At 43.9% G+C, this 20784-nt stretch overlaps 1 protein-coding gene across 2 annotated transcripts in view; it reads right to left on the reverse strand.

The window, feature by feature from the left end:
• NCKAP5 (NCK associated protein 5) overlaps positions 1-20784 on the reverse strand; it is a 370314-nt gene that overhangs the window by 242475 nt on the left and 107055 nt on the right. For both annotated transcript variants that reach the window (XM_066633011.1, XM_066633012.1), the window contains exon 3: positions 15795-15885. In XM_066633011.1, coding sequence (XP_066489108.1) covers positions 15795-15885 — 91 coding nt within the window. The remainder of the gene's footprint in view (positions 1-15794; positions 15886-20784) is intronic.

Consider the following 20784-nt stretch of genomic DNA (forward strand, 5'->3'; position numbering starts at 1 on the left):
GGCATCCAACCTCAGAAGACTACTGGCAAAATCACACCAACACTGAGAGTCAACCAGACAATAAACACTTGCCTCAGTCTTTCATTATAAGCAGAAAGAACCTCTTAGACAGTGAATATCACACTATTCAAGATGACAGACTTGGCAATGCCACTGTTATATCATGATCAACTTGAACATTTTCTTTTCCAAACCTCTGGCAAGATGCTTACAACAATCTGTAATGTTCTGCCACTAACATTATAGTATTTTGGGACACAATGCCATTCTTAAGTCAAGCTGACCACTTACCAAACTGGACCAAAAACACCACCTGACATGCAAGAAGCTAAAAAATTACAGTAAATCAATGCAAAGCTACAAATTACTAGTAAACTTTGAAGTGCCATCATTTCAGACCCTAATTAAAATCTTCCAGGAAGCTGGTTTTACTATAAAATGAATGTTAAACTCCACAAAGCCTTCTTCCTTTCACCGAGTAAAAAAAAGGATAATTAGTTTTTTTCAGATTTTTATTTTTTATTAATTTTTTATTATTCAGATTTATTTATTTATTAGTTTTAATTCTCTGAAGAAAAGAATGAATAGTTAAAGAGATAATGCTTTCTACAGATGTGCTAACTGTATTAACTGGGCTCACCAAACATGTGTTGGGAGATTAACAGCAGACACTGCCTGGCCTCACTCATGTCCCATTGCACATCTGAAACATGTGTGAAACACATGTAGACAACTCCTCCCCATGGGCAGGAATCCTGCAAAGACAGGGATGGTGATTGCAGAGAAAGGTGTGAACATTTGTAGACGAACTGCAGTCATGTGGTGGACTCTGTGTGTGTGTGTGTGGGGGGGGTGAAGTCAGCCACTCTCCTCCCTACATGCATCCAGGCTACCACATATCTGAAAGGGACTGAAAACTATACCTAAAAGGGTGTGGGAAGGGGGTCACATTTTCACTGCAGCAAAGTGAAGGTGTTACAGTTGCGTGGCAGCACTAGTTCTACACTGGCATTTCTTTCTGAGATTTCCAAGATATCCTTCACTAATAGTATGAACAAAGATGAGGAAAAGAGGGATTTAGGAAAAAATCAAATCAGGAGTGGGAGTGTGTTATGTATCACTGTAACTTCTGAGCACCTGCAAGGGGCAACTATTCTTGACAGACAACTGTGCAATACATGTTCTCCATGTCTATTTCTGCTCTGCACAGATTTGCACATTTGAGAAGCTTGCCCTTCATTATTAGCTTACAACACTTCATTATTCAGTAGCAGATGGCTATAATTTGTATCTTCCTTTTCCTTCCATGATGGAAAAGCAAGTGGTTTACATCTAAAGCTGAAATGGTGCCCAGAAAAAAAAATCTGCATTGAACAAAGAACTATAATGTTAAAGGCACTTTCCCAAAACTTATATTGCCTGTTACAAATACAGGTCCAGCCTTGTTATACACTGATTTTTTATACACGGATTTGACTCAACACGAATGGCCCCTGCAAATGATAAGGAATGTGCTGATCCCTTGAGAAGGGAAAAAATGCACCCCTTTAACATCACAGTTTCATTCCTCTCTGTCTGATCACACTTTCAATGCAGACTGACTTGCAGTGGCTCTCCACTTTTCCTAAAATGTGATGATTTTGAATGATTTTGAATGTGATAAATGAACTCACAGCAGCCATGAGTGATGCAGTCTGGCCAGTGCCACCTCCTTTTTTCTCTTAAAGTCCCTTGTAACTCAGCTAGAGCCCAATAGCAGCTGCTGCAAGCTGAATAGGCCTAGGACACCAGGGATGGAGAGGACCAAGCAGTGACAGTAATTGAGATGACTCAGGTATGACTGTGCCCCAGGTAAAACTAATGTTAGGATTGGAAATAATCTTTAAAGAGCTAAAAATAGGGGATAAGATGTAATTGAGCAGAAAAGAGGAGCTTGGGTCTAAGAAGGATGTATAACACGATAAGAACGGTAGAGGATGAAAACGAGGAGAATCATGGGAAGAAAAAAAAAGTATGTCAGGACTCAAATGGTACACTAGAAGCTGTTTGGCTACCCCCGTTCCATCCTTAATACACACACAGGTCCCAATCCAATCCAACTTTCCATCGCCGTTGCAACCGTGCCAATGGGGCATGTGCTGCGTCCTGTGGTAGGTGAGGCAGTTATGGAGGCCTCCTAAAGGTAAGGGAATGTTTGTTCCCTTATCACGCACAGGGCTGCATTGCAGCTCCATCAGCGCTGCAAAGTTAGATAGTACTGGGCCCACATACCACATGTGCATGCAAACAGACACACACTCTGTATTATGTAATTAAAAATTTGTGATGTTAAGTAGTATCAGGGAGATTTAAGAGAAGAAAAACACAGAATCTCATTGTGGGAAACATCCTGGCTACCCTAAAAAGGGGAAGACCCTTTTTATATTATGCACAACCAGCTTCAACCATTTGCTGCCATTTTAAAGTCTTCCTTTATTCTCAGAGTCACTTGTTTTATTACCAAAGTCTTATTGTCCTTAATAATGTTTAGTTTGTTAGGGCCTGATACAGAATTTTCAAGAGTGGCTCAGCCACTCTGAAATATGCTCTTTGTGCCTTTAATCTCTTTCTTACCTATTCCAACTTGGGGCACTTGAAATGCAAACAGGCATTTTATACACTTAAATCCAAGTTAAAAATTGGAATCTCTGGTGAATTCCAAGTTGGACTTCAATTCAGTGTGGAGCATGATGACAATGACAGCGTTTCTATAACAATGTTTCTGTTTTCTGAGTGGATTTTGGGGGTGGAAGTGGGGGAAGGAAAACAAAAATACTTTTTCCTCACTGATGAAAAACCTTTCAGCCTATTAAGATCTCGACCTAGGGCTAAACTACTTGCTGTTAGTAAAATGTGATGCATGTTACTTACTTTGAGCCACAACGATAAAAGAAAACTAAGGTCCGTAGTTACTATAGTTACTTAGTAAGGTACAAATTACTGATTTTACTTACCTGATTTCAAACTCACATGAGAGGTTTAAAAAAAATTTCTTTTCATTCAGATGGCAACAGAGAAGAATAGACTATGCCTTTGCTTTAGATAGCCTATCAACAAATGCAAGGATAATGTTTTGTTGTACAGCTAACGGTTTTTGCTTAACTCAGGCTGGCTAAATTGGAAGCAACATTTTTAAAAATGCAGATAAATCAAAAGGTTTTAGAGTAGCCCTGTAAATTGTTCACGGTTTAACATTACTGCTGTCAGGCAAGAATATATAAAATGCCTCTTTTTCATCTCTGCATTTGACTTACAAAATGTACACAGAGCAAGCAGTAAAATCCTCCAGATTAAATGCCTGTGATGGATAACAGAACAAAGTGTTTTCTTTATGTCTCTCATATGAACCTACAACGAATAGCATATCAATCTAAATCTACTTCACATTAGTCTTCACTCAAAACACTTCTAAATATTGAAGGGTGTCGTCCCTATTGAACAGTTCCGCAGAGCTACTTTAATAAATTTTCTGATGATGTTTTTATTGCCTCTTCCATCAATCAGTAACATTTATTTCTGTTGAAAAACGTTCTGTTGAAAGAGGGGTTTTGAGTACCAGGAGGCTGCAGAATAAAATGAAATACTGAGAAAACTTCAGTACCAATGTTAATTAAATATGTTAAACAGGAAGAAGGTCTTAATAATGTTGATAGTAAAAAACAGACTCTCTACTTTGCCTCTACATGTTGCCTGTACTAAATGTTTATTAGCAAAATGCCTACAAGGACCATCAGACTCCTGCTACAGTCCTCTTCCCCCCCCCCCCAGCCAATTATCCACATTTGGGTAAATGTAACACTGTCATTCTCCTATGTGGTGACTTTGAAATTATTAAAGGAGCATCAAGTCATATTGAAAATCAGAAACAAGCATACACTCTGACCTTCTAAACCAGGGCTCAGATGGGATGGCAGGGTATATGAACCATCCAGCCCTGCAGAGATTTGAGCTGTTGAACATCACGTTCATTTAACAACAAATAGTTCTAAAGCAGAGAGCTCTTTGCAATGGAATCAAAGTCTTATGTAGCCACAGAATATAACTGGTACATTACAAGAAGCACAGGCTCCATGAGCTCCACTGATTTCCTTCCTTGACATACCAGATTGGTTAATGCTTTTTTGACCTTTTGTAAGCTAGTCATTCCTTTACCCACTCCTTGTATAATTGTGAGTGTACAGTGCTTTGACCAACTTCAGTTCTAACTTACCTTTGCCTCCTGCCTGCCTATACCAGTACCTGCTTCATTTTGACCTGCAGCCCATTCGCAGGGGTTAACATCATTCTGACAAATGTGAGTTCAGACTTTGGACATTGTACAATGCCTTGCTAAGTATCTAGCAATGGCAGAAGACAATAGATGAGCACTTGAGTACCTGACACTTAAAATCTGATTAAATTTAAATTATTTACAGCTCAAGTCTACTCAGAAATAATTCCTATCATGTTTCATGGGCCCTACTCCCAGGAAAGTGTGCATAGGATGTAGCCAAAGGGCGCAATTCTAAGGCATCCTTGGACTGACGCAAGTCCTTTGTGCCAGCCCAGGAGTGTCACAAAAGTGCTGTAAAGTACTTTTTGCACCACTCCCCACTCCAACACAGGCCCCAGAGAGAGGGTGAGTTCCGTTCCTGGGATGGGTGGGTGGGGAGCGGGAGGCAGAGCCAGGATCCAGGGGTTATGCCGGATTATAACCCCATTCCCAGGCAACCTGGGGCAGTCCTGGGTGGCTGGGATTTACGCTACCTCTTGAGGTGGCACAGATCCGAGTAGCCCCATTGGGGCTGTTGTGGCTTTACCCAGGGTAAGGGGAAGCAATTTCCCTTGCCCTGGGCTGAGCCGCTTTCAGTCCCAATCCTGCCTTGGATGCAGCACAGGCCTACTTGCTCCAGGGCAGGTTAGGATTGCGCTGTAAATTAAGTAACTTTCAGACATATGTTTAGATTTTGTTGTTTCTCCTTTACATATCTCCTTCAGTGTACACTTTTTCTCTCCTCACCCCATCTCTATCAGATTTGCACGCTACCCTTTGGCCCAAGATCTCAGGACAATGAGCATGATTGCAATTATTCTGTGACGTTAGATTGGAAGACAGCATCACACTAGATCACCAAGTATTCATTGTGACCGAGCAAGGTTGTGAATCCAGGTCTTCTACCCTTACAAGTACACTGCACTACTCTCATAAAACATTCAGAGATGAGTCTGATACCAAGACTAATCCTGTTTAGAATGAGAACAGCTTCAGATTCTGCAATGATGCAGGAGAACCAGGAAGCAAAACTGCCTTCAACACGCTTTTCTTCTCATTAAAAAAAAAGTTTCACATTTTCCAAAGAGGGAGATATGCAAGGTCTTTCCACATGATGAGAATAAATGTATCATTCACAGGTGGGTGGTGGTGGGGATACGTGAGCGTTCTGTCTCTAATGTATATCAAGACAGGATTGTAAACATAAAGCAATTATATTTTCTTGCATAGAAACCTACATAAATAGCTAAAATGCAACACAGGCTTTCAGTCTTCTGTAGGCATTTGGGAGTATTACAGCTTTTACACTTGAGTGAAGCTTTATGACCTAAATTCTATTCTCAATTACACTGAAGGAAATTCAGAATAATATGACCAAAATCAACAGAATTATCCCAGATCTCTCTTACTTTAAAAAACAAAAATTGATGTCACTCTTTAATATTTTCCTCTTTATCACGTTCACCTCCTCAACGCCTCATTCTAAAACACTTGGCTCAGTTTCATCCACAACCATCGCAGCAGACATAGAGAGAGGGATTCCCATGAGACATTACAGAGCTCTGTTTTTTCTTCCCATGGCTAGCTGTGCAGGTACCTCATAATCAGAGTTCTGCCTAATTATTTCATAGAGACAGAGATACTGCTATGGGTTGTGCCAGAAGTTCAAAGGCAGTCCATTTTGGACAGAGCTGCCTTCCTACTAGACCAGGTTCATAGTTTGGAGGTCCTATTTTAATAAGTTTACCTTCAGAGGCCAACTTAGAGGCCAACTTGCAACTCAGGCGGCAATCCTAACCACACTTTCCTGAGAGTGAACACTGAACAAAATTGGACTTACTTCTGAGTAGACCTGGTTAGGATTGCGCCCTCAGTAGCACAAAACACCTTTCACCAGCCTAGGCTGGTGCTCCAGCTAGTCTTTCCTAGGCAGATATATTTTGTCCATCGTTGTACATGCTATCCAAAGTTATCCTATTAGGACTTCTACAATGCATGGGGCTGCCCTTGAAACTACAGTGTCATCTGGGTTATTGACTGAGACTGGACATATGTCACTAGTTTTATTAACAGTGGCTCTTCTTCCTGGACCATTATTGGCCTCAATTCAACAAGCTGTTAACGCTTAAATTCCTCAGTGCCTTGAGACCAGGATACCACCTCCCACCCCATATGAACCTGTTTGGCTACCAATATCCTCCCCTGGGGACCTTCTTAAGATCCCCCTAATGGAGTGCAAGCTGCATAAAATGGGAGGGGCAACCAGATGGCCTCGGAGAGGTAAATAAAAATGTTTCTTATAGCCCAATCTTATCCTTCCCAATGCCTGGAGGAACAGTGGTGCTGTAATGAAAATGCACAAGATCCTTCAAGGAGATAAGGTGTGGTGTCAACAGTGGCCCTTGCTCTGGCAGGCCTGGGAAGCATGGGATTAAAACCAGGCCTTAGAGTGCAGTGAGTGTGCAGCCCAGCTGCAGCTACTTAGAGGCAACAAGGCCCTCTGAGATAAAAGCAGCATTTGGAGCAGTGAGAGTGAGTGGTGTAGAAGAAAGGAGGTTGGAGAAACTGAAAGAGCAGAAGGAAGGCGCATGAAGGAAAGAGGATGGACTAATGGACTGAGTGAACAGAGACTACTGAATAGAGATTGGTGTGTGGCTGCCATACCTAGGAGCTGCTGGGAACTAAGATGTTGCTGCAGCCGTTGGAGAAGCTGCTGGCAGGAGAATGGTGGAAGGAGGTACAGAATAAACAGGCGAGTTGCCCTAGTGGTGGGGTCCAGCAGTGCTTTCTGCAGAATTAGGGCTATTTCAAGTGAAGAGGGAAACTAAGGGCACAATTCAAACTGCGCCTTGGGCAGGGCTGCAACTCCTCAAGAGCTGGTTGGGCTGGCGCAGGGATGTGCACTGGCCCACGGAGGCTGAATCCAGCCTCCTCACCAACTTGACAGGTGAGGCTTGAGTCAGCCAAGCTAGGCTGACACAAGGCTCGGGGTAGCACAGGGAGGAGGTGGAAAGGAGCCTGGAGGGAGGCATTCCGGGGCAGGGAGAAGGTGGGGAGAGGGCAGTCCGAGGGCCGGATGGGGTGTGGGAGGCAGGGCTGAGACCCGACAGATATGCCAGATCCTAGCACCCATTCCTGAGCCACTCTGCTACAAGCCACTCAGCTCTCCCTGGATGTATGCCACCTCCTGAGGTGGCGCAAGTCCAAGGAGACCCATTGGGACTGCAGTGGTTTACAGTGGATTGCGCTACACTTAGCTTAAAGTGGGCATAAGTTCTCTAGACCAAGCTTGGAACAGGAATTTGGCACAACAGGTGCCAAAGTGGTAACTACTGTATCCCATGGGCAATGGGAAGCCACCGGAGTATCATCAGGGGAAGGGGACTTTCATCCTCCTCCCCTGAGAAAAGCCCAGGACCAACAATGAGGCTTTTCACATCTGTGCCAACTATTTTGCTGGCATGGACTTGAAAAACTCCATGTTGGGTTTTGCAGCCCAACAAAGAGAATAGGATCTGGCAGAGGAGGTCTCGGCTGGTCCCACCCCCCTCCCAGGCTGGTTCCTCACCCAGCTCCACCCTCCCCCGCCTCAAAAACCTGCACCACTGCCCAGTAGTGTGACCTACCTCTGGACGCTCCTGTGGTATTCTCCACCCAGTGCTGGGCCCAGCACCTAGACACTGGCCTGGTACCGGTGCTCCCTATTGGAGGGTGCTGTAAACATGATTTATTATGGTATGTTTATGACACCGAGTGTTGGCCCTGGAACTCAGCACCAGCACTAGGGTCCAATAGGATTAGTCTCTTATTTACCTCTACATAAGCCACCTGACTGTCAATGCATCTTCTCAGACCTACATCAACTATTTTACTGGACTAAGTCTGAGTACAGGCAGGGAGCATGATGGGTTGGAAAAACTGGGCTAGCATCCTGGCGCATGCTGCTGCTGGGATCCACTCCTCCAGCTCCCAAATCACCCCCTGTCCTCTCCACCTCAAACCTCCATTGAACTGCCTATGACTTGCCCCTGCTCGCATCTTAACTGTTCCGATGCAGGCTGGCTCCATGTGCGAGAAGCTGAACCTTCGGGTGTTTCTTCCTGCAGCTTTAACACGCGCGATGGTAGCATATCACTTGTACTACCATTAGAAGGCTTACGGCAGCAGAGATCTGATGCTGCAGACCAGCGGTTTTCAAACTCTTCGGGAGCTCTAAGTTCTTGCGGGGGCTGGGGAGGAGGCAATGGGGGCGGGGGGAAGGCAGCGACATGATCCCCAGGATCGTGCCGCTCAGGGGGCTGCAGGGGCTTGGCTGTACTTACCAGAGCCTCCTGCAGCGTCCTGGGAGTGCGGGGAGCCCTGCATGACTCTCTGCTAATCCGGAAGTGGAGCGCAAATGCACAACTTCCACTTTTGAGGCTTTGGGGAGCCCTGCAGAAGGGCTTCCCGCACCCCCGGGAGGCTGCAGAAGGGTCTGGTAAGTGCAGCCAAGCCCCTGCACTGCTGGGGATCACATTGCTGCTTCCTCCCTGCTTGCTTGTTGCCCCTGCCCCTTAAGAGGACAGAAGCCAGGGGCCTCAGGCTGGGGCGTCATGATGCCCCAGTTTGAAAAGCCCTGCTGTAGACTCTTTAAAGGACTGGGCCGTTATTGTCTTTGGCCTCATCTCATCATCTCCTTGGTTCATAGCCTTCTCAGTCCTTTCTTCTCAACTAACCAATCAATTCTGCAATTTTCATTGATAAGCCTTGGACAGGGATGGCTCCTTACCATTAGCTCCCATCTGGCTATTTTTAAAAGGCATAATTTTTTTTTTTCTTATATATTTTATGTGCAAAGATAAAACCATTATTTCATCTTTCATCCTTCACTCAAAGCTATTGGTCCTGATGCTTAACAGAGCTATGAATATTGAGGCAGAGAAGAGCCAAATGAACAGCTTTTGTTTCCATGTGTTTTGCCTATTGAACATGCATATTTATTTCATTCAGAACTGAAAGCAGGCTCATTTACCTTTTTAAGTTCTCATTTTCACTTGAAGTTGGTTCATTTTTAATCAGAAAATTTGCATACCACATCAAACTTCTGTGAAAATAGCCACTTTTCAAGTTTATAATGGAACATCAAAGGCCCTTCACTGAATATATTCCACCAAGAAAAGTACCTTTTTCTGTTCTGGAGAGGTGTGAAATAGCCTACTTGTTTTACAGAGAGGGAAGTATGGCTTGCCAACGATCACAGGGCAGTTATTTGATGGAACCAGGAATTGTTTTTGCTTTCAAGACCACCATCCAAAATGAAATTGAATACTACAGCTCTGAAATTGGAAGAGGCAACTCATGTGCTTGGGGACACTAATGTTCAGTGGCTGATTCCCCTGTCGCTTTAGCTCTGCCTATGAGCATTTGGGTAAAAAAATGTGATGCACCCCTGGGCACTCATATCTCTCTCACGTCAAAGTACAGTACCTGTATTAAAACTGAATTCTTGCTTTTCATGCTTTGCGTCAGAACTTATGGGCATTGGCAGCAACAGTCACTGACTTACCACTGCCAATGAACAGTAATTTAGGAGGATCTGTGAATGCACTGTTTGCTTTACTAGACAGTAAGTGGGGAACCAAGAAATGCAGATATATATGTACACACACGCACACAGAGGGAGAGAGAGGTTGGGCAGACAATAAAAAAACCTGTGCCAGCCAATGATGTCATCAGTCTTTACCTGTGTTCATCATTAGCAACAAATTAGGTTCACCTTGCCTCTTTCTCATTCATTTGGTGATTGTGGACACAAGGACACTCCACCCCATCTGTGTTTTCTGCCTTGCAACAGTGGCCTATTAGTACAGTTATGCATTTCTTGAAACTAGTGAGCAGCTTAGGTCATGCTTGAAGGGCTAAACAAAATGCTATCAATATACCTGCATGTTATATTTAATCTCTCCGTTTGTGTTTATGTTCTTTGCAACTTCATTCTTGGCTACAGTGCTATACAAAATCGATTCACTAGTAATTGAGCAAAATGTTATTTGCACCCCTGACACAGCAATTCATTTACATGGCAGAATGGTAGTTTACCAAACTACCTTAAGCAGTCACTCCTGCTATAAGGCCTGAGAACGTCCAATTTTTTTTTCTTTTTAAAAGAACTCTTGAAAAGACCTAACAGAATGTAATGATAATAAGGCATGCTTTGGAGTGCATCTGATTACTATTCCACTGTCATGAGTACTGTGCAACATTTAAAGTTCATTAGCAGCAATATTTATTCTTGAGTCAGGCATATTGATATTGTAATAAGAACTCAGTTTTATATATCCCCGAACAATAATTAGGTTTGAGGGGGAAAAAACAAATATGCAGTCAGTGGTCAATAGATCAAAAGTGTTTATTACAAAGAAGTACCTTTTATGACTACTCAAATATTAATTTGAACAGTAAAACTAACTTACCAGGGAAAATAGGATAGTTTCATCAGCTTTTGCTGAGAGCTACACTGGGGATGATTACATTGTGTTTCTTCATTTACCCCTAGGATATTTGTCCAGTCTCCTATTTGGTTTTGGAATATAATCATTTAACCTGGGGAAAGTCCTGTTTCAAAACTGATGACGTTCACTATGTCATTAACAACATCAGTTATGCAGCTTCTAAAAAGTAACTCTGCCACCTAAGTAAAGACATCCAAACTAATTAATCATTTGAGTTTTATTGATTTAATTTGTAAGTAAAACAATAGTTCAGAATAGAAAAAAAGCATGCAGTTTTTATGATGATGCAAGCACTGGTCATATCAGGCACTAGGCACTATTTAAAAAGAGGCGATCCCTCCTGAGTGAAGTAAGTATGGTAACATTGGCTCATTGGAAATCTTAGTTCTAATAAAACAACATTGGGATTGAAATGTAAATAAAATATATTTTTTAAAAAATACATAGTCATCAAAACACAAGCAGTTCTCACAGATTTATTCAATAAATATTTATTTATTCAATAAACGGGCAAAATATTGGCATTTTGCTTTGCAGTTCTAGCAGAAGATTTAGCTGCATAGACTCTACAAAGCATCTCCATTGGGGCACACTAGGGAATTAACAGCTCAATCCTATCCACACTTTCCTGGGAGTAAGCCCCATTGACTCAAATGGGACTTACTTCTGAGTAAACATGCATAGGATTAGGCTGTCAGTTAGTTGGTTTCAGTCCATTTTCTACAACATTATAACAATTCCTAGCATCCTAAGCTACTTTAACTAACACGGCTGAGTCACTGAACTGACTGGACATAACTACTTTGATTTTTGTTCACATCCTGAAATAATAGGGGTTTTCATGCAGCAAAGACTACATATGACTATGTAAAACTGTCTTACACTGTCAAACCATCTAGGTCAGGGGTGTCAAAAATCCGGTCCGCAGAGACATTTGGGGCGGCCCCCGTGATCTGGGGGAGCTTTGGGGCTGACCCATACCTGCTCGCTCTGACCGTTACCGGAGCTCTGCTCCAGTGACGGCCGGAGGAAAATTCTGAGGGCTGGGAACGCTGCACGCAGCATCCCCAATCCTCAGAATAATGTAGGCGCCATGCACAGCGTCCCTGGCCCTGCAACTCGCCCTGATCGTGGCCGGAGTTCGCCCGGGCTCCGGCCGCGGCCAGAGGGGGTCTGAGGGCAGGAGGCACCGTACACTGTGTCCCCAGCCCTGCAACTTGCTCCGGCCACGACCAGAGCTCGCCCGGGTTCCGGCCATGGCCAGAGGAGGTCCGAAGGCAGGAGGCACCGTGCACAGTGTCCCCAGCCCTGCAACTCCTGCTGGCCATGGCCAGAGCTTGCCCGGCCTCCGGCCACGGCCAGTGGGGGTCCGAGGGCAGGAGACGCCGCACGCGGCGTCCCCGGTCCTGGAACTCGCTCCAGCCACGGCTGGAGTTCGCCCAAGCTCCAATTACGGCCAGAGGGGGTCCAAGGGCAGGAGGCGGGGTGGTGGGGGAGCCAGGGGGTGCATTGTGGTAGAATGGTGTGTGGGGTGGGGGGAGGCGGGGGTGCTTTGTGGTAGAATGGTGTGTAGGGTGGGGGGAGGCGGGGGTTCTTTGTGGTAGAATGGTGTGGGGGGAGGTAGCAGAGCAAGGGGGAAGCCTCAGCTTTTTAAAGAAACAGGAAGTGATGTCACAAGCGACATCACTCCCTGTGTTCAGGTCACTTCCGGGTACCACATTTGGAGTTCGGACATCAGCAGGCGCCATAAATCCAATGTGGCCCCCAGGATGAAATAAGTTTGACATCCCTGATCTAGGCTATCTAGGTACTGTGGTCCATCTTAGGCCACAGCACCATCTACTGTAATTGGCATCAGTTCTTCAAGTGCTACCTGGGATCAGTGGCATCACTAGGATTTGTGTCACCCAGTGCAGGAGGCCTGTGCATCACCCCATGCAGTGGGCGGGGCAACACCCCAGGTGGTGGGTGTGGTGATGTACCATCGCCCTGCCCCATTGGTTTTTTGGCTGTACCTTTTGTTAGAACACAGATATTTCAATGTGGTTTGTTTCATTGCATTCTGCATAAAATTACACATTGATTGATATATAACATGATGGTATTATTCCTCCAAACTCTGATTTTAGTGATTTTGAAAACTTGTAGAGTCTCTCTCTCTCTCTCTCTCACACACACACACACACACACACACACACCCCTGTGTCAACTTACTAACAACTTATTGCAGGTTCTCAAACTTTTAGCACCGGGACCCAGTTTCTAGAATGACAATCTGTCCAGGACCTATTGGAAGTGATGTCATGGCCAGAAGTGACATCATCAAGCAAATTAAAATAAAGAATTATAAATAATTAAATTAAAATAAAAGACATAATTAAATAAGGGGGAGCTAGTCTGTTCCACCAAGTGAATCTACTCTGAAGTAAGTCCTATTGTGGTCAATGGGGCTTACTCTCAGGAAAGTGTGGGTAGGATTGCAGCCTGTGAGCCCAATCCTATGCATGTCTACTCTGAAGTAAGTCCCATAGTGGTCAATGGGGCTTGCTCTCAGGAAAGTGTGGGTAGGATTGCAGCCTTTGAGCCCAATCCTATGCATGTCTATTCTGAAGTAAGTCCCATAGTGGTCAATGGGGCTTACTCTCAGGGAAGTGGGGTAGGATTGCAGCCTGTGAGCTCAAGCCTATGCATGTCTACTCAGAAGTAAGTCCCATAGTGGTCAATGGAGCTTACTCTGTAGCCTGCCTGCAATAACCTCCCCCCCCCCCAAAAAAAAAAAAATCAGTGAGATTTCCAGCCCTCCCCAGTGCCCAGTTTAAAGTTCTTCTGTTTCAGACACATCAAGACAAAGACCTCCTGGCTTCACAAGTGCAAAATAGAAAACTTTCCCCTTACCAGCTGAAGCCTCTTTTTCATCCTTTTTAGTGGGGGCGGCAGCGGGGGGGGGGGGGAGGAGGCTGCCTTCTGGAGCATCTCCAGTTCCATCAGATCGGGACCATTCTGGTGTCCTCACATTCCCCTTTGACTGGCCTGACCAGCAGCCAAGGCATGTCTGCCTACTCATGAATAAACACAACGAGAGGCTGCTTGCTTTCCATAGGGCTCAACAGACTGCAGCTGGGAGGGATGGAGGGACATCCTTCTCGGGTGTTGGGGGCTACATTCATTGGATCAGGACCATTTCGATGTCCTTGGAGTCCAGCTGCCCTTTCTGACAGACTACTCACGAGTAAACGCAGCCACATGGCTTCATTTCCAGCTCAGGCTCAGACTTGCAGCTGGGAGGGATGGGACCTTCTCGGGTGTTTTTGGGAGCCTGCATTCATTGGATTGGAACCATTCTGGTGTCATTGGATTCCTCTCAGCCTGCCCTTTGCGAAGGAATATGGCAAGTATGCCTACTCTCGAGTAAACACACGGTACGGCTCACTTTCACTTTCCATAGGGCTCCATGCATTTTTCCTTCCGGTTTTTCGGCCATAACTTTTGAACTAAAGGAGCTATTTTGATTCTGTTTTTTGCACTGCACTCTGCTGGCCATTCTGCATCCAACGGTGTATGACATGACGCGGTAGCTCCTAAAGCCACAAAGTTAGCGCATCACCCCGCGGGGCATATCACCTACCCCCCCCGGTGCATCGCCCGGTGTGGCCTGCACCCCCCTAGCAACGCCAGTGCCTGGGATCCTTTAAGCTTGAAATGCCAGGGACCAAACCTGGCATCTTCTACATGCAAAACATGTGCTCTGCCCCAATAATACCTTGCCCTCATACACCTGGGTTTTCACTTTTCATTTTAAGCCTCTTATGGTTAAATCAGAATTTGCTTTTTGGAAGGATGATGTTTGCATACAAGTAAAAAGAAAAGAACTGACCACATACTAAGAAAGAGCTGAAAGTTTCTGTTGGGACACTTATAATAAAAAAAAAAAACTTGGAGGGGCAGAGGGACAAAATGATTTCCAAAACCACCCTTTGCCACACCCACTTTGCTGTGATTGGCTTAATGATGATGCTATTCTGCTGGTGGGAAAATGTGCTGAAATGCCACCTCCAACTTCAACCACTTCTCAAACATCCAGATCCTATCAACCCCCCTCTGCTGATGCAACATTGTATATACATATTTTTATTATTTATAAGTACAGGTGTGTCCCCATATCCACAGGGTTTCTGTTCAGGAACCTCCCGCGGATACCTGAATCCACAGATACGCCTCCAGAGGGGGTATGCACCAGGAGCCCGTGGACCCAATCTGCAGATAAGTGAATCCACGATACAGGATCTGTGGATACGGGCGCCTCCCCTGTATTAGCTTACCTCTGTTAAGATACTAGTTAAAACATAAACCATGTGCATGCATGCTAGTATAAACACACTCTGTTTGCTTAAATATTTATATATACAGGATTATATTATTGCACAATTTCAACACACAAGCATGCATAATACAGGTGGGGCCTCCGCAGATGATCTACCCATAGATCTGGCTCAATGCGGGCCCAACCTGAACTCTCCAAAGCTATGCTCTAGTTGCCTCTGGAGGGCTTTCTGAAGCCTGCAGAGGCCATGTGTGTCTGCCCATGGCCTCTGCGGGCTTGATTGGCCATTAAGGACAAAAAACTGCTACTTCTGGTTTTCCTCACAAAACTGAAAGTGACATTTTTTATGCCTTTTAAGACATTCTGAGGCCCAGGGAAGCCCTGCCGGAAGTGAAAAATGGAAGTGCCATATTAACAGCACAATGGGTCCCCAGTAGGATCACTACCCACCTTAAGGGGGTAGCATCCCAACAAAGGTTGGAAACCACTGTTCTAGATTCTGAGGACTCACCAGTTTGCATAGTAACCAGAGTTGACCAATACCTTGTGTCTGTTCCACTTGGCATTTCTGCCTCAGACATATTGTTCACAAACCTCTGGGGATTTTTTATCAAGCCTTTAATCAACTGCCTTTGACAGAAGTTCTAACTATCATACCAGTCACATCTGCTTATTTAGATATCACTACTACCTGATATGCCTTTATTATGGGGACAGGCTCCTCTCCGCTTGGTTCCAGTGATCCTTGATTTTGCAGTAGATTTCTCACTGTCTCTTCCATTCTGTAAACAGATAAGAAAAACAAATTAAAGGACAGAACTCGTAACAAATGATATTGTTGAATGGAAATAATTTAAGTCACAACATTTCTTGACTACAGGGCTGGTTGCCTGCTTCAGACCCGCCCAAAGAAAAAATAATGTAATTTATATTGATTTATGATAGTTAATACCTAATACTTCAGAAAACATGATTCCCAACAAAATGTAAAATAAAACAAAAAAATGTAAATTGTTGTTTGTTGTATGCCCAAGAAAGTAATGTTCCTGCATTACTAATGTTCCTGCAAGTACTAATTTTGTGCCATCAGTTGGAACAGTTGAGAACTACTGATTGAGAGCCCAATCCTATGCCTGTCTACTCAGATGTAAGCGCCATTCTAGTCAATGAGGCTTACTCTCTGGAAAGCGTGGATAGGACTGCAACCTCAAAAGGATAAAATACCTAGTAATTGCTCCATCCACTGAGAAATTAATATTTCGATTCTGGCAGATTGGGACAGATTTTTTTTTTTTTTTGTCAAAGCATAATGTTATGCTCATTAATGCTCAATGGTCATTAATCTCACAAAAACTGTAGTCTCATTTTAATGCTGCAGTACTAGAAAAGGAATAAATTTCATTTAAAGAGTTAATTTTTTTTAACTTGTCTTCCTTTCAAGAAACTTAGGGCAGCTTTCTCCTTTCTATCTTCCCATCAACCCTTTGAAGGCAAACTGAACTTCACCTGAGGTGCTTCCCTGCAGACCTCTCATTCCAAATCCAACATTCTACCCAGTACTCCACCCTGGCTCTCAATACAGCTGACCACAGTGAAATGTATTAAAGTTATTTTTTTTAAGAGATAAGTACATGAATTGCATTGCTGAATCAACCTAAGTCCATACACTCTACCATTTTATTTCTAAAAATGATAAGACATGTGCCTTTGGCTGCTCACATGCAGATAGTACTGGCTGCAGGTAGCTTGAGTAGAGGCCTCAAGCTCTCCCTTACAGTACCTTAGGGTTCTCCCTAAGATTACTGCTGGCAGGTAAAGGCAGTGGACAGCAGTGGTATACTCTCCATCAGTGTGTGTGTAGGGGGGGGGGGTAGGGGATGGAATCCATGGCACCTGACTGGTACAGAGGGGTCCAGGGATCATCCTAGCTAAAACAGGCTTCTGATAGGCCCTTGGCAGAGCCCAACCAATCCAACTTCTGATGCAGTTTGTTAACATAATCCCTCTTATTGTGAGTTCATTGTTGCAGAAAGTGGCCCCAACGAAGGCAATTTTGTTACGTGAAAATCCCCTTTTTCCTTAGTTGTGATTTTATATCTGGTTATGTTACTAAAACATCATGCAGGCCACACTTCTCCCAGCACACTTTTCCAAAAACTCTGGTCAAGTCACAAGATCATGGTTACAAAATCCACCTCCCTAGGATTCACATATTATAGGAAGAACTCTGGCATAGTAAATCATTGTTTAAGTGTCTCCTATTCATTGTATTGTTTCAACCCAGTCTCCTACATTACTGTATTCATTGTATTGTTTAACTCAACCACTGCTTAAGTACTGTATGCAAACCTGAACTGCCTTCTTGTGTTGGTATTGTTTAAGTTCCCCCAGCTAGGAAGCCAGCCATTAGACCCCATTGAATTTTGCTGATAAGGGACATCCTGACTCCAAACACCCTGCTGGGTGGTATTAGCAGCTACCATCCAGCTCAGCTCTGTTGCAAAAAACCCTTTTTAAGAGACGGCTTCCTCACATGCTCTCTCTCTCTGGCTCCCCCTCCAAGGAAACAACACATATGTGTTGTGTCAGAGGGTCCTCCACACAGGACTCCCCCCCCCATTCAACTGCTCTACAAGACAGGTAACTATCTGGCATCTGGAACTTTTTCCCTTCTTCCCCCCCTTTTTTCTCCCCTTCTCTCTCCTTCTTTAGTTAGCAACTGGGTTTGGCAAACCAGGGACCCCTAAAATCCTTCCCTACAACCTTTCCTTTTTCTAATTTCCTCAGATGCACCAAATACTTTTTACATGCAACCACCATGAAAGCTAGGTACACTGGATTCAAGCATTAGGACCAAGAAACATACACTTATCCATGTGCATTATGTTTACCTTTGTGCTTTTGAAATAAAACTATAATCTTTTATTAAAAGTTATCTTTCAGTCTCCTCTTTAAGCAAAAGGGAATTTTTCTGCATTACGCCGTCTTGTTAACCAGCCTGCGATCCTGAGGTTCCAATAAGGGTAATGTAATAATTCCCCCCTAAACAAAACAGCCCTTTTGGTAACAATTTCTCAAATTGCAATGGGTTTCAAAAGTTCATAAACAGTGTAATAAATTGCTTGCTATTTAGAGGTCTCTTTCGTTGTTGCTATTTGGATGCTGCCCTCTTATTTTCTTTAGGAGGAGGTGGAGCCACCCCTACCTGCAGGGTATGAAGGTGATTTTTACTGTGACTATTATTTTCAATTTATACCCTGCTCTCCTGCAAAAGAATGTATTAGGGAGGCTCAAAGGGTGACTTTCAGTCATTTGCCACTGATGTCTGGCATTTTTTAATATTTTTCTAATTTATCAAGCTAGCCAGAATTAGTTGTAGTTATTCCTTTGATAACATTCCAGAATTTTAGGTCTTTTATGATAAAAGTCAGCATAATTGTGCTTCCCAAGCAACAGTCATTGCAAAAAATCAATTTTAGTCAGATGTCCAGTGATGGTTCAGTTATTTTTAGTACAATTATTATTTACTTGCTGTGCATGTTTTTTATTCATCAGAATGTAGTCATACCATCTGCTGACCAAATGTGAACAAAAACGAACCAAGATAATCTTCAATTCAGACACTACCACATAGTTTATCAGCAGCAGATTGGAATAGTTTGTTCATATATCCTGACCTAAATGAGAACTCTTTCTTATTCCAAATTCTCTTCTTTTCCTGAAAGACCTAATATTTCCTAGTATGTCAATCACACAAGCATACGGATTATTTTATAATGTAATCTCCTAACTCAGTCACGTAATTATACTTGGCTTCTCCAATACCACAACAAAAGCATTACAAAGAATCACAAGACAAATTAGAGCAAAATACAGGGAGCACTTCCTACTTTAACACCTTGTCCAGACTGTGCCTCAGCTGACCTGCTGAGACACCATTTGTATGAATTAGCATCTCCATCCAAGTGCAGGCCACAAACAGCCATAGTGTTACTTGCATTGCAGCAAGCTGTTACCAAAACTTCTTTGAAACACATGTATTCACACACACACCCTGAAACAACTATGTTAAGGAACCATCAACTGTTGACCATGGCACATACCTTACAACCTGGTACCAGGGGAAAAAATGAGTCAATCCCTAAATGTAATTGAAATGAAGAATTGGTTTATATAGGGGATTCTTTACAATAGCAGGGAGAGGGAGTAAAAACATGTCAAATAACACAACCCTGATCAGTATGAAATTGGCTAAGAAACTGGTGCAGTTGCAAGTACCACGGTGCCATAGGTGTGATGCCACGGTGACATTGAGGTTAGATTATTGTAATGTGCTTTATGTGGGGCTGCCCCTGAAGACGGTTCAGAAATTGCAATTAGTGCAGAATGCGGCGGCCCGTGTGGTCACTGGACCTAGGCGGTTTGACTCTGTCAGCCTGCTTCTCTGGGGGCTGCATTGGCTGCCCATTCGTTTCCGGGCCCAATTCAAGGTGCTGGTTTTGACCTTTAAAGCCCTATACTGCTCTGGGCCAGGGTATCTTAGAGATCGCCTACTCCCATACAATCCAGCTCGTCCTCTTAGGTCATCAGAGAAGGCCTTTTTACAAGCGCCGCCGCCTAAGGAGGTATGTGGGGCGGCGGCAAGAAACAAGGCCTTCTCAGTAGTGGCACCAACGTTATGGAACGCCCTTCCCCTTGAATGGCTCCCTCTCTTGAGACTTTTCGGCGAGACCTTTTGTTTAAACAAGCCTTCTGAGTTCATGGCCTTTTTAACATCTTTTTTACATCTTTTAGTATTTTTTACAGGCCTGAGTCCTCTATGAACTGCTGCTTTATGCTCTTTTTATCTGACATTTTATCTGACTAGTGTTTTTATGGTATCTGTTAATGTGTTTTTATATGTTTTTATCTGTTTGTTAAATTATGTTTTAATCTGTTTTTAACATGTTGTAAGCCGCCCTGGGTCCCTTTGGGGAGAAGGGCGGGATATAAATAAAGTTGTTTATTATTATTATTATTATTATTATTATTATTATTATTATTATTATTATTATTATTATTATTACCAGGAGAATAACATTGAAGAGGGAATTAACGAGCAGATGCAGCCTCAATGATCCTGCATGTACACAAAGCTTTGGATTCCCTGAGAGTCTAAGGGGTTTTGAAGAATAGCAGGCTGGAGAGCAACTAGGAACAGCAGAGGAAAACCTTGGAGAGATCTTCAGAAATGGGAGGGGAAGAGAGCTTGGTGATGCAAGCACGGTGGGTTAGCTATGGCAGATAAGGGATTGAGGAGGCAGTGTCTGGATCAGCTGGAGCTTAGTCAGCCAAGCTTCTATTCTGGCATGAGAACTTCCTCCCAACTGTTCACCCTTCTGTACTGAAAGGCCAATACCTCTCCCCCCCCACCACCACTGGTGCATCTGTATCCAGTGGAGGGGGATGGATCAGGAGGCTTTGAGGGGAAAGGGGCCTTTCCCACTCCACAGTGGATCTTCCTGAACCTGCACCAAGTCTGTTGCTAGCATATGACTGAGGAGGGAAAAAAGGGCAGGAAGGCTGCTAAAAAAGGGGATAGGATCTAGTGTGAGCCATTGCCCTCATGCAGCTTCCCCTCCCGTTCCTCCTCCTCCCTTCCCATTTTCATCCTTCCCCACCCCCTGCCGCTACCTCACATC

Source organism: Tiliqua scincoides, chromosome 1 (genome assembly GCF_035046505.1).
Source record: "Tiliqua scincoides isolate rTilSci1 chromosome 1, rTilSci1.hap2, whole genome shotgun sequence".
Lineage (NCBI taxonomy): Eukaryota > Metazoa > Chordata > Lepidosauria > Squamata > Scincidae > Tiliqua > Tiliqua scincoides.